At 43.3% G+C, this 19,052-nt stretch overlaps 1 protein-coding gene across 1 annotated transcript in view; it reads left to right on the top strand.

The window, feature by feature from the left end:
• Nucleotides 1-15,399, top strand: part of OSCP1 (organic solute carrier partner 1) — a 33,246-nt gene extending 17,847 nt beyond the window's left edge. Inside the window, exons 4-10 of the mRNA XM_066574961.1 lie at nt 600-680; nt 1,677-1,780; nt 3,367-3,495; nt 3,612-3,681; nt 5,567-5,706; nt 8,077-8,140; nt 13,562-15,399. Coding sequence (XP_066431058.1) covers nt 600-680; nt 1,677-1,780; nt 3,367-3,495; nt 3,612-3,681; nt 5,567-5,706; nt 8,077-8,140; nt 13,562-13,678 — 705 coding nt within the window. The 3' untranslated portion in view covers nt 13,679-15,399. The remainder of the gene's footprint in view (nt 1-599; nt 681-1,676; nt 1,781-3,366; nt 3,496-3,611; nt 3,682-5,566; nt 5,707-8,076; nt 8,141-13,561) is intronic.
• Nucleotides 15,400-19,052: the final 3,653 nt, after the last annotated feature.

The raw sequence follows: 19,052 nt of genomic DNA, 5'->3' as shown, positions 1-19,052 counted from the left end.
CTGTCTTTCTCCAAGGCCAGTGTGCAGATTTATAACGCACATGCAATTGGAGTTTTCCTTTTTTCTATCCCACTCAATAAATGAGTTAGGCTACCTGCACATGGGCGGGTTGGATTTCGCATGCGGAATCTGAACCTGTGCTCAGCTGGCATCCATGCGTAGCTGCTTTTTTTTTTTTGCTGGCTGTACTGTGGATGGTCCGCACGGCGAGCCATCGATCATGCGCAGTACAGTTGTTTTTTTTTGTTGTTTAAATCCTGGCTTTTCACGCATTGTCCCTAGGCGATGACGTGGAATTCGCAACCCTGCTGCAATGTCACTTCAATGGAAGCCGTCTGTGCGGAATCCGTAAGGAAATTGAGCATGCTGTGATTTCTCCTCCGCAAGCAGAAAATCGGAATTCGTTTTCGCTTGTGTGGAGGAAATCGCATTTTGCCATATCAGACACCCGCTCTGAATTCCGCAATGCAAATCCGCCCGTGCACATGTGGCCTTACTTGGAGTGAGGCTCAGCTTATGGTGACATTGTGTAAGTGCCATAGGTTTACATTAGTTACTATGTGTTATGTTGTGTTCACATTAACTGTTTTTCCTCCTAGATGTACAATTGTCTTCCTGCTGGTGAGTTTCAGCTTATTAGGCAAACGTTGCTGATCTTCTTCCAGGATATGCATATCAGGGTAAGTACTAATTATGGGTCTTATGTTGCAGGATTTGATCATTAGTACTTCTGTCCATTATCCTGGTATACAGAAGGATTAAGGCCCATTTACATGCAACGATTATCTCTCAAAATTCGTTAAAACGATAGCATATGAGCGATAATCGTCTGAACGATGATTTTTAGGTAAGCTTAAGGTGCATTTACACTGCAAAGATGATCGCTCAAAAGATGGCTTTTGAGCGATCATTTTGCATAGACTACTACTTGGCACGAATGCCTATTAGTACCAAATAGCAGCATGTGAGCCACTGGGAGCTGTATTCAGGAAACAGACCTCCTGCTGTTTCCTGATTACTTTCGCTTTGAACTGCCAGCGGGGCTGACAGCTGAGAATAGCAGATACAATGTTATCAGCTAGAGTCAGCTTTTCCCGCGCAGAGCACAGCGTGCAGTCCTGCTTATCAGCTATTCTGCTGAAGGACAGTTTACAAGCAGAACTGAAAACCATTGTTCGGCAGAAATCTGAAAGATGGACACATTTAGACACAGCGATTATCGCTCAAAAGATAGCTTTTGAGCGATAGTCATTGTGTCTAAATGGGCCTTTAAATACCGTCGTTCAGACCTCTCGCTGTGTTCTCCAAGCAAGCTAGAGAGGATGTTGTTTTCTTCTAGCAGCCCGTGCCAGAATAATGGAGCTGATTGCAGAGCTCAGGCCACCTGCTGAGTTCTGCAAGCAGCTCCTGGAGGCTCATTTATATGCTGATAAAGTACTAATGGGCATTAGTGCCCATTAGTCTTTTATGCAAAATGATCGCTAAAACTTTCACTTTCAATTGTTTGAAAGATTATCTTTGCATGTAAATGGACCTTATCTGTGATGATTTGTTATGCACTCCAAAGACTCTTGTTGTATAATGGCTCCTCTCATAAGGCACTCTTGTGTATAGTGACTTGTGTATTTTAGTATTTGTTGTCTATTTTTTCATGCAATTATAACTTTTGTTCGTAGGTTTCTATTTTCTTAAAAGATAAAGTCCAAAACTCTAATGGACGTTTTGTTCTGCCAACATCTGGTCCTGTTCCTTGGGGCACTGAGGTGCCTGGGCTAATTAGGTAAGCGCCGGCTGATATTTTCTATTATATTGGTAACTCTGATCAGTTATTATTGCTAGGGAAAGCACTTCATGTCCTTGCAGTAGTTGCAAATAAATGGATCACCATGGGTCCTTTCTGGCTCATAGAGGGGGATCAAGAGTCGGGGACACCCTCTATATCCCTATGCTTTAACCCCTTAGTGACAGTTAGTAGGCCTTTTTACTGACCTCACTAATGGGCTTTTACATCTTTTTAAGGCAATGGTTTAGCTGAATACTGACAGCCAGGCTCCTGCTCTAACTGCCAGATGCGGAGAAACCTCAGATCCTGGCAGTGTAACCCCTTAACTGCCACAATTAATAGCCACTACAACATTTAAGCAGATGACAGGGAGGGGGGTTCCTTCTGTCATCTGCTTCAGTGCCCCATCGGCATCCCGCAGTGTGTTGTCAGTGGGTTGCCATGGCAGCCGGAGGCTTGAAAAAGGCCTCCATGTCTGCCATGTAACTCAGCCTATTAGACTCCACCTTCTACGGACTCTAATAGGCTGCTGTCATAGGCTTAGTAGAATGCACTACATAGGTAATGCAGTGTACTATCCTAGTGATCAAACTACTGCAAAGTCAAAAAAATAACATAATAAAAAGTTCAATAAAGTTTGATTTAAGATTTAAAAAAATACAGTTTAAAGAAAATTTTTAAAAAGCAGCTCATAATAAGTATTACGGCACTCTTAATGACCCAGAAATTTTTGGGGTTTTTTTTTACGCACATTGTGAATGCCATAAAAATTATTTAAAAAACTGATGCCAGAAATGCTGTTTTTCTTTTGTTCACCTCCAAAATAACACCTCCAAAAGCAATCCAAAAGTCACATGTGCCTCAAAATGGTACCAATAAAAAATACAAAAAACACAGCCTCACAGTGCTCACAGTGCTAACAATTTTCGAATGCTGCGATGCAGTCAATTGTTTTTCTTTAAAAATGTGTTTAATTTTGCTAAAGTAGTGAAAAATAAAGAAATCTACACAAACTTGGCATTGCAGTAATCTTGCTGATCCAGATAAAAAGGTTATCCTGTTACTTTTACCGAATGCTGAACGCCGTGAAAACAAAAGCTGGAAACAATGGAGGAATTTTTGAGGGATTTTTTTAATCTCCCCGAAAAACAATTTATTAAAAGTTATACAAGATAATATTCGTACGTTTACCCCTCAGTGGTGCCAATAAAAAATACAACTTGTCCTCCTATGGCTATGTCAACAAGTTATTGTCATCGTCGCATTGCAAGAGCAATCACTTGGTCCTTAAAGCAATCGGCTACTCACTAAGGGGTTAATATGGCAAATGGACGGAGTTTCTGGTTGTGAGAGGAACCCTATAAAGAAAGGCGATCATTAACAGTTATTACGCGTGTGCTGACAGCCCATCATTAACAGTTATTACATGTGTGCTGACAGCCCATCATTAACAGTTATTACATGTGTGCTGACAGCCCATCATTAACAGTTATTACATGTGTGCTGACAGCCCATCATTAACAGTTATTACATGTGTGCTGACAGCCCATCATTATTTTATCTGCTGTTTTTGGTCATCCCAGGATATTCAACTTTAAAGGGGAGGAGGTGAAGAGAGTGGAGTTTCAGAATGGTGGCAATTACGTCAGCCCGCTGCGGGAAGGGTCCTATGATCTCTTCGGTGACAGAGTTCTCAAGCTGGGAACAAATATGCAAGTATTTATTTGTATAGAATAGGAGTTTAATCCATAGAAAATGGTAATAAATAATATTAAAGTAGCTGTTAAACATACTGTGAGAACACGTTTAATGTGAAATGTGTTGACAGGTACAGCGTAAGTCGCTCTGTGGAGACGCACATGTCCGGAACCTTAAAAAGCTCCGCCTCACACACCAAGGTAATATCATCTAGCTGCTAGCGACCCTCCCCTACACCTTCAGCCGCCCACGTGCGCCTGTGTTCTCAGTAGATGTGTTCTTGGTTTTCATGGAAGACCGGCTGTGAAATTCAACATGGCAATCTTCCGTTCCACCAACGTCTGCTCTTGGCTGCGAGTCAGGCCAACGCTATGTAAATTAGATTGCTGATCGGTCTCACTAAAATCGATGAGTTCCGCTGACGTTCATCTAATGTTCATGGTCACCTTTAGGCTAACTTCACATGGGCGAGCGCAGTATCGGACCGAGAACCCAGTCCTGATATCGCACCTGTCAACGGGCGTTTTACTGTCAGATGCGAGATGTTTTTCATGCAAAATCCTCTAAAGCTTGTTTGGCGCGCGTTGGGGATTCGGCAAGTGTTTTCAATTGATTTCAATGGGAAACATCGCGATCTGTTGACGGTTCCATTAAAAACAATGGGCAATGCTTTGCAAGGGATGCGAAAAAAACAGGACATGCAGCAACATTTTTATCTTGCAGCATCAGTTATGTGTATTCAAAAGAAAAGTTCATATTCGTGCATCTTACAACGCACATTACACATGTGAGATTCGCACTCATTTGAATGCAGCCTTAGACCGCTCTTACACTGGACGATTTTTACCACAATTTTGAATGCCATGCTACCATGGTACAACTCTCCCATTGATTTTGAGGGGGCTTTGCAGACCTGCGCTTAAAGATTAGAAACGCCGTGAATTTCGAGTCCGGACTTCTAGATTTTTTTTGTGCGTCTTAGCACTTTTTAATGCACCTCATCACCCATTGCTATGATGGGGTGCATTACAAAGAGCTGTCAAACGCTGTACCATGTGTTAAAAAAAGAGTGCCTGGAATCACTGTAAAATTCTGCAGTTTCCAGTGGCCTAAGTCTTGCTGATCTAAGCAGTAAGTTAAAAAAATGCTCCCAGAGGCTAACAAAAACTATGTATTAGGCCTCATGTCTACTAGAAAAATACAATCCGCGCAGAATCTGCTGCGGATTTCCGCAGCAGATTCTGTGCGGATTTGCTTTAAATTATATTTTTTTCATGCGGATATCCGCACCCATTGCTAGCAATGTGGCCAATCTGCGGTAAAATCGAGCATGCCGCGTTTTTTTCTCCCGTGCGTAAAAAACGCAAATCTATTAAAATGCCATCCGCAGGTGCAAAATTCAATTTAATTGACCTCGGATGGCCAGTGATTCCCTATGGGCAAAATTGAATGCAGATTCCGCAGCGATATCCACAATTCAATTTTTCGAGTGGACATGAGGCCTTAGAGCTTCTTTACACTGGCGAGAAAATTGTGCAATTTTTCTCGTGATTTTCTCTAGGGAGTGAAAACGCATGATTATGAAACTAATAATTTTTGAAGATTTCATCCTCATCTGCGATGTTTTCAGTCCTGCGATTCTGCGTGGAAAAAAAATTGCATCATCACCTTTTGTTTTTGCAATATCACCCATTGTTTTCAATGAAGCCGGTGGAAATGGTGGAGAACATCAGGATGAAGAGAACCCCTGTAGGGATATGAGGCTGGCTCTATGTGAAAACATCTGGCATACAAGGGTTTTCAGAAGGATTACGGGGGCGATATCCGGCCGTCAATCACAGTCCAATATCGCCCTCACCAGTGTGCAGCAGCCCTTAAGGTGTTTTGTAATATTTTACCCAAATCAAACCAGAAACTTCTACACAAACTTGGCATTGCAGTAATTGTGCTGATCCAGATAAAGTCATCATGTTCCTTTTACCGAATGCTGAACGCTGTGAAAACAAAAGCTGGAAACAATGAAAACTATGTTTTGTCTTCTGTAAGTGTTTGCTTGTAAATTCAATTTAATTTGGTCTTTACTAGGAAAATGTAGTGCCAAATCCCCTGGCTAAAGAAGAACTGAATCTCCTTGCCCAGCTCCTAGGTGGTATGGAGCTGAAGAAGCCTTCTAGTTCTGACCACAGCTTCCGACTAAACTTATTCATGAATGACGAGGAAGAAGAGTGAGTGGGAGCTCCAGGATTTTACTAGGTTATATGCTGTAAACTGCAAGCCCTCATCCTGACCCTTTTCTTCCACCACCCTACCATTCTGCTGCGGCTGAAGATGGAGTTCAACCAGTGCTGGTCTACCTCTGTATCTAATAGATAAAGCGTACAAGCATTCTCTAGTCATGTTTTCCTGTGATCTCTAGTCTAGTTTACCTGTGATACCTACAGGGCTGCATACATTTTAGGAGCTAGATAGACAATATGCCAACGAAATTTGCTTCCGGCACCAAACTTTTTCTCTTGGCGTCTATGAAAATCCGTTTTGCTGGGGCACTACGAAATTCAGTTTGGATTAGTCCGTCTCCTACAGTATAAAATGCTGATAAGCCTTTCATTCTGCTAATGTGCCAGATTACTAGATATGCAGAACTATCAGACCCTGTGGATACAATTTCAGGGATTATTCCGATATACGCTGTCTCTTTCTGGGACAGCGTGTATTGGCCGGGCGTGAACACCCGGCTGATATATGCATGTCGGAATAAGCCCTCATTGTGATGTTCATGAGATGCCAGGGACTATTTTGATACCTGCTGTATTATTAGGGTTTGTGGACCATCATGCTTTGGAAAAGAGGATTTTTTTTTTCAAATGCAGATACTTCTGAAGCAAAAAGGATTGACAGTATAATAGTATGTTTAAGGGCTCATCAAAACAATAAGCAAATGCTTAAAACAAGCATTACTCACCTATTAGAGCCATCACCACTATCACAGCTTTGATTACCTGGGTACTGCCCAGACATCACGTCAATAACACATGACCGCTACAGCCAATCACTGGCCTCAGCAGTCTCTTGCTGTAAACCACTGAGGCCAGTGATGCTGCAGCAGGTGTTTTCAACATGACGCCAGTACTGCAACCAGATAGACCAAGCCTAGTGGGATGGAATAGGGCACTGGATCTGATGGGCAACTAAATGTTGTTGTTTCCCACTGATTTATTTATTTATTGCTTTTTAGCAAGGAGTGGAACATAAACATAATTAGGATGGATTCACATGTTGCTAATTTGCTGCAGATTTTAGTGCAGATCTGCAGCAGATTTCACCTCTTCAATTTGCATTAAATTGAAAGAGTGGAATGTGCTACAGATCTGCAACAAAATTTGCAGCAAAATCAGCAATGTATAAACGCCCTATAAGGGTGACTACCCACTACAGTTTTTTTTCACAGCGAAATTCGCAGCGTTTTTTTTTCTGCAGGGGTCTATGGGACTTGTAATGTTAAAATCGCCATCGCGCAAAATCGCAATTTCACAGTAAATTGCGATTTTGCGCGATCGTGATTTTAACATAAGCCCCATAGACCCCTTTAGAAAAAAAACGCTGCGAATTTCGCAGTGAAAAAAAAAACGGTAGCGGGTAGTCACCCTAAGGGAGCACATTACATTTTGTATTATTATATTACATACTGTAATAACAATTGGGCTTACTTACTAATACCGTCTAATAGTTAGACACTGTAAACTTAGGCCTTGTGCCCATGGCCGTGACGGGCTTAGCAAGCGGAATTCCATAGCGGAGCACGTCACCCCCCCCCCCCACCACCCATAGAGACCCCATACTTACCTCTGGATTCGCCGCCCAAAGTCCCGCATGACGCTTAGAGTGTATGACGCGCCGGCAGCATCATGTGACGCGCCCGCCGCTTTATATGACGGGGCTGGCGGTAGGCGGTGAAGGGGTTTCACGCTATCTTCCGCTGTGCTACAGCGGAAGATAGTGCGACGGACGGCTTCCATTGACTGCAATGGAAGCCGTCTGCGCGTACGCCCGCGGCAAATAGAAGATGCCGCAGGTGAGGATGTGTGATTTCACTGTGCGGAATTCCACGGTGGAATTCCGTACGGTGAGCATTGCGCTATTAGGTTCAATAGAACCGAATAGCTGCGGGGCAACACGGCGGATTTCCGCCGTGTAATATGCTGTGGAAATCTGCCCGTGGGAATTGGCCCTTAGGTTAGACAGTCTTAAAGTGTGCCAATTTATCACAGCAGCTCTGCAGAATGATACATGTGTTGACTTTCCAGACTGTCTAGTCAAACTTTCTACCACCCATGAGTTGGCTTAGTTTGCAACAAAAATTATGCAATTTTTTAGTTGCAGGGTGTTGCATTTGGGCCTCATCTTCCTTTTCTATGAAGGAACACTGCTTTATTGGACATGCCAAAAAAAGTGTCTGAAAATGTCTTTAACATGTAGTAAATGTGGCGCAAAGCATGTGTGACAGTTTTCTTCAGCAATTTGCCATAGTAAATAAGCCCTAATGTACTCTATATAATAACACTGTTATTCTCACTTTTTTCCTTTTTCATAACAAGACAAGCTGCACTTACAAGGCCAGAAGAGCTTTCTTATAAAGTTATCAACATTCAGGCCAGTGAAGTAAGTAACGTGTTAATATGTGGTAAGATGCCATCTTGGGAATACACCTGCCTTGGGAGAGCCAGGCGTATTCCCAAGATGGTATCTGCTTTTTCCTACAGAATGATCTGCAGCTTGCTTCACTTTGCATATTCTGACTGTTTGCAAGCATTTCTGTTTCAGTATTTTATTATATCAAACTATAACAATGGCCATAAAATTGTATATTATTAATAGCACTGTAGTGATCAGATGATAGATCAGTGTTAAAGGTGTTCTAAGCGTTTAGGAAATAGTGATCAGGTAACAAATTTGCCAGACATTTGTAATATACATCCAGAAATGATTTGGTCTTTATGATTTTGACACTTGACCCCACCAATATACAGACCTCATTGGGTTGCTTGTTTTCAGCAGAGACTAAGAACACAATGTGCATTGCTGCTGTATATTTCAGCATGAAGTCATTCTTGCCACTTAATGTATTGTACAAACTTATTTAACCCTTTCCAATCCAATTTTGGACTCATTTTTTTTTCTAGGGGCTTTCTGCTGTTATACAACAGTACCATCTGCTGGCTAAAGCTAGTACTGCAGTATGTGACGCACTGCAGAAGCTCTGAGAGCGGAGCAGCTAGCATTATACACTAAGAATACCCTTAAGGGTTAATACCTTTGACAAAAGATTGTTATTACAGGGTCTGAGGATAGGCCATCAATTTTGTTGTCCCAGGGAACACTTTTAAACCGAGTTATAAGGAATAACAAACTGATGTCAGCAGCACAACGTTCACCCATATAGGGCTGGACAGGTGAATTGCATAGCCACCATATAGGGGTCCTGATCCAATAGAGACCACCACAGCAGTAAATCCAAAAGAGGAGTAAAGATGGCAGCAATCTGGTGCAAGTAAAATGCTTTATTCCTCTAAACACAGAAACAACGTTTTGACTCTTGGTGAGTCTTTTTCAAGTCTTTTACTTGAAAAAGACTCATCAAGAGTCGAAACGTTTCTGCGTTTGGAGGAATAAAGCATTTTTACTTGCACCAGATTGCTGCCACCTTTACCCCTCTTTTGGATTTAAAGTGAGTTATGGTGCTGTGGGAGCAGGTGACAGGGAGCCAGGGGAGGTATTTTCTATACTTACCCACTCTCTGATTCCTGTGGTGCCCACCGGTGAAGATCACATTACAGTGCAAATCCGACTATTTTCACAGTGTCATGCGCACACTCTCCTATACAAGTCTAAGGGACAGCAAGCGCACTGCACTGTATATTATATCTAGAGGGAGAGCACACGCACATTTCCATTGTATATTTTACATATAGGTAGCTTTACGTTTTTATTTCCAGATTGGTTGGAGAGCTCCTGTCTCAAGTAGAGTTATATTGTAATACAAGAGGGAAGGACAAAGCAATAATCTATGACCTGACATCCATTCCTCTCCCTGTAATTTATATATTAATGATTGGACTTTCACATGAGTGTGTTATGGGTGCATATTTTCCAATATACACACAATCGTGTTACAGATCACTATCCTGTCCCAACCATGGGCCTATTTCCCTGAACCCACAGCATCATAGGGATCTATGATAATGTGAGTTTGGGTCAGTAGACCCTTGTTTGAGACAGGACAGGGATTCGTAATATGTGCTCAAAAGTGCGCCTGGAATACTTTCATGTAAATGCAGCCTTACATTAGGCAATACAGCCAGTTAGGTGTCACTGTTTTTAGCTGTCCCTAATGGAGTGGAGAAAGGATGGAACTAACATTTTAGTCAATAAACAGCTAGTAAACATTAACTATGGACATTTAATTACATAGAATTTTTCAAACCGCAAATGGATATTTTTATTAATTACACTAACAAGAGCACGGTACTGCTGTATCTTGTCTCCACCGGAACTATGGGTGGAGACATGGGTTGGCCTGGCTCACTGACAAGGGACCACCCCCACATGTGGATTAGCTGATGCAGGGAAGGGTCAGGAGATGGCCCCAGCAGAAGATTGACAGATGCAGGTCTCCGGCCACGTTACCCTCCTGGCTCTTGTAAATGTCCCACTGCAAGCTCCCTTGCGGCGTAGTGGCTACAGCGCTGTGCTTTGGGCTTCCTGCATCACTGCTGACGCCGCGCGCACAGTCACAGTGTTGGACGGCAGCGGAACACACCCAGGACACTGCCAGGTCTGGCTGATCGATGGTGGACAGGAGCAGCAGGTGTCAGCAGGAGGTGTGAGACTGCCAGCGATGCTGGCGGCAACGGAGCGCACCCAGGAGACTGCCAGCGGGTCCGGCTGATGGAGGGAGTATAGGAGCAGCAGGTGCCGGCCGGGGTGAGACTGCCAGCGGTGCCCCTGATCGAGGACGGATAGGAGCAGCAGGTGTCACCCAGGGGTAAGACTGTCAGCGGGACCGGCTGATCGGGGGGGGGGGGGGGGGGGGGGGATGACGACACAGGAGCAGCAGTTGTCGGGTGGGGGAAAAGACTGCCAGAGGGCCAGCTGATCGGGGGCCACAGAATCAGCAGCAGATTGTGGGGCAGGGGAGTGGGCCGGGGCGGAGCACTCACACTGCATGATGTTGTCCTCAGCCCTCCGCAACCTGTGTAAGCTGCTGCGGACGGTCCCTTGTCAGTGAGCCAAGAGCAATGCAGCCAATCCACATGTGGGGGCGGTCCCCTGTCAGTAAACCAGGCCAACCCAGGTCTCCACCCATAGTTCCGATGCAGACAAGATACATCAGTACCCAAGAGCACACTGGTTAATTAGAGGGGATGTCTGCTCTCGTGAAATTGAAAAGTAAAGCATGCATTGTAATTTTTAAACTTGTGTTCTATTCTGCTTTTCACCCCCCCATGACCTCCTTGTATCTCTAACAGGGCAGTCTGCTGACCTTATAACCACACTTTGCATGAGGCTTTGTTTCCCCTTGCTCTCACTGCCCCCTGGCTGCTCTATACCTTCTCTGTTGGAGTTCCGTCGTTCGCCCCTTCCTGGATCTCGCCGTTTGGATAAGTTTCTCCGCAGAGGATCAGGCATAGAATCATAGAATGGTAGAGTTGGAAGGGACCTCCAGGGTCATCCGGTCCAACCCCCTGCTCAATGCAGAATCACTAAGACATCCCAGACAGATATTTGTCCAGTCTTTGTTTGAACACTTCCATTGAAGGAGAACTCGCCACCTCCCGTGGTAACCTGTTCCACTCATTGATCACCCTCACTGTCAGAAAGCTTTTTCTAATATCTAATTTGCGTTTCCTCCCTTTCAGTTTCATCCCATTGCTTCTAGTCTTTCCTTGTGCAAATAAGAATAGGTCTGATCTCTCTACAGTGTGACAACCCTTCAGATATTTGTAGACAGCTATCAAGTCTCCTCCCTGCCTTCTTTTTTGCAAACTAAATATTCCCAGATCGTTTAACCGTTCTTCATAGGACATGATTTGCTGACCGCTCACCATCTTGGTAACTCTTCTCTGAACTTGCTCCAGTTTGTCTATGTCTTTTTATAGTGGGGTGCCGGGAACTGGACACAGTATTCCAGATGAGGACTAATGAAGAGTAGAGAGGGATAATTACCTCACATGATCTTGACTCTATGCTTCTCTTAATACATCCCAGAATTGTGTTCGCCCTTTTGGCTGCTGCATCACATTGTTGACTCATGTTCAGTCTATGATTTATTAGTATACCCAAGTCTTTTTCACATGTGTTGCTGTTTAGCCCAATTCCTTCCATTCTGTGTTTTTTTTATTTTTCTTGCCCAGATGTAGGACTTTGCATTTCTCTTTGTTAAGTATCATTCTGTTAGTCGCTGTCCATTGTGCAAGCTTTTCTAGATCTTTTTGAATACACTCTTTCTTCCCTAGTGTTAGCTATCCCTCCTAGCTTTGTGTCGTCTGTTTCCCATTATTTCCCTCCTCCAGATCATTTATAAAAATGTTGAACAACACTGGGCTTAGGACAGAGTCTTGTGGTACCCCACTTGATATAGTCTTCCACTTGGAGTTGCAGTCATTTATGACCACTCTTTGAGTACAATCACTTAGCGAGTTGTGAATCCACCTAACACTTGCCTTGTCAATCCCATATTTGGTCATTTTTTCAATAGGTATAGTATGAGATACTTTGTCAAATGCTTCACTAAGGTCAAGATAAACTATATCCACCGCATTTCCCTGATCAACCCAGTCGGTGATTCTGTCATAGAAGGAAATTAGATTTGTCTGGCATGACTTGTTTGTTACAAACCCATGCTGGTTCTGGTTAATTACTCCATTTTCATCCAAGTACTTGCATACATACTGTTTACTAATTTGTTCAAAGATCTTTCCCGGTATAGAAGTCAGACTCACAAGCCTGTAGTTCCCTGGATCCACCTTCCCTTTTTTTGAAGATAGGGACAACATTTGCCTTTTTGCAATCTCCTGGGATTTCTCCTGTTCTCCAGGAATTTTCATAGATTATGCCGAATGGTTCAGCAATTACCTCCGCTGCTTCCTTTAGTATCCTGTAGTATCAGTTAGTAGAGAAGCATGTCTCTCTAGTACTGTCAGGAATCACTGCGTCAGAGTAACAGAGTGTCCATGGCAGCCCAGCCCAGCTCTATAATGTCCTGTTGCTTCTGTTCATTGATATTTTCAAAGTCTCTGCTGCTGTCTGCTTTGGCTGTATATTGCATGTACTGTCTTGTGTTAGAGCCGCCGTCCAGCACACCTCCTGGAAACAAAGCGCGCTCGGCAGCCAGAATATGGGCTATAATACACTGACAGTATAAGCCGTATCCAGCCACAAGACAAAGCGACCAGAACACTGACTACAACATTATGCAATATAGTACCTGGGGCAACAGGACACAAAACTGGGCTGTCGTGGACTTTTCGATTCCCCGGGAAAATTCTTACAGAGGGCACTAGATAGAAATGGCTGATCCTCAGCAGGGAAATTTATCCAAACTGCAGGGGCTAAGTTCCAAGAAGGGGCTGAAGGATGGACTGCAAAAGAGAAGGAAAAGAGCAACAAAGGTTGGCTTGTGAGAGGCTTCTAAGCATTCATTGAAGTGTACGAAATGTCACATAACGTGTGATGGTTCAGACAGGAAGGGAATGTAATGTAATCATTGACATTTCGTACACTCAGCACTGGGAAAACAGCACATAACCAGAGTACGAAACCTCACTGATCTGGGAAAACTAAAAAGGTTTGGTAACGGTAGTGTTAGCCAGTAACAATCCCATTTTTTGATCTGGGAAACAGCCAACAGGGGCGCTGTCACATGACCCCATTACAGTGAAAGGTGCATCTTCAAGACATCAAACACATTAGGAAGTGGCATATGTTTGGGGATTTATTGAATTTAATATCCTTTCTAACATCTGGATAAAAGTACAACTGTAGTTATAAACTAAAGCATTTGTTTTTATTCCTATTTTCTAGGACCAGGATAGAAATAAAGAACTTACTCGAATAATGGGCGAGTTTCAATCTGGAGAGACCAATGTTCAAAGTACCAGCAAGGGGGAGGATCTGCTAGCGCTAATGGATGGACTGTGACAATACACGGATTTAGTTCAGATATGCAGAGTAAAGGGCTGAGATGGTTTCTTACAAAGTTACAGACACATGTAGAATTCATGTACCGAATCAAGTGGGCAGCTTGAACAAATGAAAGGTCGCTTTTATAGATGACACTTGTAATATTGATGTATATATATGTATGTCTATGAATATAGTCGGTCTGGAGACCTGTACCAGATGTCGTCATGTGGATAGAGAAAGAACGATTGGCTTCATTTAGGTTTGATCATAAAGGTTGGTCTTATGTATATTTAATAGGTTAATGCAAGAAATCTTGAACCTCCATACACGCACTTTCATTCATTACACGAGAGAGAACTGTGCTGGTCATGCTTTTTCTTGGTTCTCCATTATCAAAGTGGAACGCTACTATTTTCCAGTATAATAGGAATAAGGAGGTAGATATCTGGTCTGTGATCTCATACTGTCATTGAACTCAGCGGAATTGTAGTGCAGGTCATAGGCTGCTGCAGCTGCGCAGTCATGGTAACTTGCACCTTGCAGTGTGGCTTCATTGAGTTCAATGACAACAAGAGGTAAGCAGTGCTACATAGTCACACTGCCAAAGTTGCCATGTATCTGTAGCCTTAAGGCCCATTTACACGCAAAGATAATCTTTCAAACGATTGAACGTTTTAGCGATCATTTTGCACAAAGTGTTAATGGACACTAATGTCCATTAACACTTTATCATCTTCATTTGCATGTACGGGCTGCCGACAGAATACTATGTAATCTCCCGCCTCCCTGGAGAACACAGTATACGCTCTGTTGAAAGATACTGTATCTCTCAGTGGCTGAACGATGGATTTTAGGTTCATCAAAAAAAATGCACAATGGTAGCATTTACATGCAATGATTATTGCTCATTTGCGGTCGTTTGAACAAATTTTGAGTGATGATCGTTGGGTGTAAATGGGCCTTTAGGATCATTTCTGCATTTATGGGATAACCCTTCAGGGTTTTTAGAACAAAAATGTTTGTTTGTTTTTGTGGCAAAAGATATCACAGCCATGTGTTGGCTGTAGGTCAATAGGAAGTTACTAAATGTAGTACAAACATTGTTAAAGGGTTTTTTGCTATTTTTTCTCACTTTGAGGCTTTATTCACACGAGCATACATACGTAGCTATTTACCTAATATCAGAAAGAGTACATTGGGTTCAATGCATACATTCAGCTGGCCCGGCATAGTTACGTGGGTAAATAGCTGCGTATATACGCTCGTGTGATGGCAGCCCGTGTGCGTTTTTGGGTCCATTACTGTTTTTCAAAATACAACACGCACCAGGGGTGGCTTTTTTCAGCTTTTATAAGCCAAAAAATTGCCCCAAAAAACTGTCTGACGGAAGCCTTTCCCAATGATTTTTAATATATGCCAATGGGGCAAGTAAGTATATAAAAGAAAGACAAGAACACCGCTCATTGTTAAACATTCCTATGTTTCTCTGGTCCCAGAAGCTCCTGCAACAGGTATGTGCCGCTGATTGGATCGCTGCAGGTAATCACTGCCCTCGGCAGTCACGCCACTTTTATGAAAATGGGCATTATTTAGCAGAAGGGGACATGGCTACTGCGGACCAAAAGATTTACCATATATACCGGCGTATAAGACGACTTTTGAACCCCCAAAAATCTGCTCTGAAGTCGGGGGTCGTCTTATACGCTGGTAATACAAAAAAAAGAAAGTGTCAAAAAAAAACATTACTCACTTCCCCCGGCGTTCTGCGGCGCTGCTGCAGGCTGTCGCTCCCTCCTGATCCCCGGCAGAGCATTGCTTTCTGAATACGGGGCTTGAAATCCCCGCCTCCAGAAAGCTAATACTGTGATTGGCTAACACACGCCGTCAGCCAATCATTGAATGGCTGTGATTGGCTGAAGGCACGTGTGTTTTAGCCAATCACAGCCATTTAATGATGTCATTGAATGGCTGTGATTGGCTGACGGCGTGTGTTAGCTAATCGCAGTATTAGCTTTCTGGAGGCGGGGATTTCAAGCCCTGCATCCAGAAAGCACTGCTCTGCCGGGGATCAGGAGGGAGCGACATCCTGCAGCAGCGCCGCAGAACGCCGGGGGAGGTGAGTAATGATTTTTATTTTTTGCTCCGCTGTATTCCCGGCGTATAAGGTGACACTTGGGGGGTCGTCTTATACGCCGGTATATACGGTAGGTAGAATTTAAGCCAGAAAATCATGAGTCTACTGCTCGAAGCTGGCATAGATTTCTTTTTAGACACACAGACAGCCCAAGCTGCGCCTAATGTCTGATGAAGCCTGGCCTCTTTATATATCAGGTGCATCTTGCACCTGCGGGGATCATATTAAGACCAGCACGTGCATCGGTCTCAATAAACTCCCACCAATTATCTGACTTTTGAAATCCAGGTCAAACACTTGCTTTGCAGATAACTCCAAGCAGCCCATTCAGGATCATGTGGGATGCCATTGCTTAAACACCAGCTGGCTGTCCCAATGTTCATTACTCTTGTGCTTTCACACAGAAGCAATAATCGCTCACTGACTTGAGGTGGTACGTGCTGGAGATCCCCTCTGGCTGCCCACCTCCATACAGAGTAAACGGCCAGTTGTTCATAAGTGAATGACCTCCTGCTTACACGAGACGATTAGCAGCAGGTTTTCTTACCTGTACAAATTTAATGACAACCGATAAGCGTACAAATTTTCCTAAATAGTCGGCCTTATTCACACCTGTGGTACCTGCAAACATGGTTACTAAAGGAGATACACACTATTGAGATGAGGAAAGCCAGATGTGGCGGTTTTCTTTCAGGCTTCCCATCACTGTTTCAGATGCCAACACTTTAAGCTTCAGTAGGGCATCTGTATAGTCTCTGATTTAAAAGCATTTTCCTTGGGGACATTCTCCTTAATTGCCTGGAAATAAAATATTTTAGGCAGATGATTCTTCCTTCGTGTTCAGCACTAGAGGGCTTTGGTTTTATAATATTACAAATGCTGGATTTTGGTCAGCCACGCACAAACTTTTGTTGCTTGACTGTCATATGACTTAGCAATTTATTTTCACCCCATGTCTGTCTTATTGAAATGTAGTTAGGACTGGCAAGCATCTACATGCATTTACAATGACAAATACAGTACCAGTCAAAGGTTTGGACCTGACTGAATGTTGGTTTCTACATGTGAATAAATTCGAAGTTTTGTTATGTTAATGTCTACCAGCACACTTCTATGGGATATGCATGTACAGCGCAGCTGGCACGTTGGTCCTGCAAACTGCCGTATAGCTACTGGATAGTGACACAAGTTCAGATTTTGTTACCCTGCCCCAACAGCTCAGATCAGAGACAACTCAGTTATCTACCCCCTTAGATGCTGCAGCCAGTGTTATTCTGGCAAGCATAATACACTGCAATACAAAGTTATTGCAGTGTATTATATTTAACCAGTTTATTGAAAATAATTTTAGGCAATATTATACAAAATGATCTTGGAGGACCTAACACATACAAATAATAGACGTATATCAGAACAACATGACAGATATTCACCTCCACTCCCAGAAAAGGACATTCAATATGTGAAGCAAAAATGAATACTGATCTGTTATTGCCTTAATCCAAAAAGCTTAGTAGGCTACTTGAATTCCTATATCTATAGGCAGTCAAAGCATTAATGATTCCTCAAGAAGGTAGGAAATATACAATAAGCAGGAGGGGATAGAAATTAAAAAAGTGACAAAGAAAATGGCTAGAAATAGGAAGTTTCTGGAAGAACAAATAGAATGGGGCAGAGAAAAGGAAAAGGTGGGGGGGGAGTAGAATGGGAAAATGAGTGGAAGCCATTGGTCAAAAAGCTCCATCTCAGGGTATCTGGGTATGATTTTGAATGAGTATTAAAATAATTAGGAGACAAGCGTCAGAGGTCAGGAAAACCTTTGAACATCAGCGAGGGCTGCTGCACCATGAAGAAAAATAAAAAGAAACTTCGCTCCTGAATATTCTGCAGAGAGCTCCTCCATGCGACACAGACTAGTAATCTCTTGTTGCCAATTACTCATGGATGTGATAGGTCTGGAGTGTCAATGACATTGAATGACAGATTTAGCAGCAATGGAGCAATTGACCTCTGTTCTGAGAGCCGATGGAACCAGATAGAATGGAGAGAAGAGCTATTTAGGGGTGCGGTCCACTCTTCCTTATTTAGTAAGTGGAGAACAAACTTTTCCAGAAGGGCCTGACCCTGTCTGTCACAAGCAACTTATACACTGAACATAGTGCCTAATGGAGTTCCACAGCGCCAACATGACTCTGGGACCAAAGGAAATATAGTGTCAAGATGTGGCGAATAGAAGTATAACATCTTATTAAAATCTTAAGACTTATGAGTCAAAAGAAACACCTTTTGCCAGCGAGATCGCTGCCCCAATGCCTGTATAAAACAAGGCTCATCACCTCTTGTATACCGAACAAAGAGAAATACTGTATGTGCAGGCAGGGATGTTGTGAGAAGTTTCTTAAAAGGCATTGTAGTGGATCAAAAAGAGTACTGTCCACCAGGACTACAAAGAAAGGATCTCAACTAAATGTCTTCCAGCCAGGAAAGACCACTCGCCTCATGTCTTAATGATATTGTTCCAGGCCTCTCAAACCTGACCAATGAGAGGAGAAGAGGAGTTAACTTGGTAATACCTTCGAGAAGGCTTCATGCCCTGTGCACAGTATGGGTCTAGAATTGGTGGTTGATGTGGAGTCTTTCCCTTGTTTCTGCAGAATGTGTGACTTGAAAGACTGTTTAACGAAGGGGGGAGTCACTGGATATTGTGTGGAAAGGAAAGAGGTGAGCTCTTCTTGAAATAGTTCAGAAAATGCACAGGTCAGCAGGGATCCGCTGTGCCACACACTGGTTTACTTATATGGCAGCGGACACTACAACTAGCAGTAACTGAGGATATGAATAGAGGCTTAGTCAGTGGAGTGCAGAATCAAGGCAGGCAGCGTATACTTCAACACATGGGACAGTACGGAGGTCAGCGCACACAGAGTAGGTTCAGCATGATATAAAGAGGCCAGGAGTCGAAGCAGATAGGAGAACAGTCAATAAAACTGAGATCAGGAATGAAGAATGCTGAATAGTCAGGATAAGCCAGAACCAGAAAGTCAGAGCAAACAACGAGTATTTGTAGCTGAATCCAAAGCCCCAAAACTAAGACACCTAAGTAGGCCCCCTGCACATGGCAGAGCCGGAACCCCGCAGCGGAATACGGCTCTGGCAGCAGCAGCACCTAACTACCTGCTGCCTTCTCTGTACTGTGGATGCACTCTGCTTGCCATCGCACGTGTGGTAGATCCCCCCCCCCCCCATACTATCGCT

Source organism: Eleutherodactylus coqui, chromosome 1, assembly GCF_035609145.1.
Source record: "Eleutherodactylus coqui strain aEleCoq1 chromosome 1, aEleCoq1.hap1, whole genome shotgun sequence".
Classification (NCBI taxonomy): Eukaryota; Metazoa; Chordata; class Amphibia; order Anura; family Eleutherodactylidae; genus Eleutherodactylus; species Eleutherodactylus coqui.
Note: the sequence above shows the minus strand (reverse complement) of the source record. Positions and strands in the feature narration are given on the sequence as shown.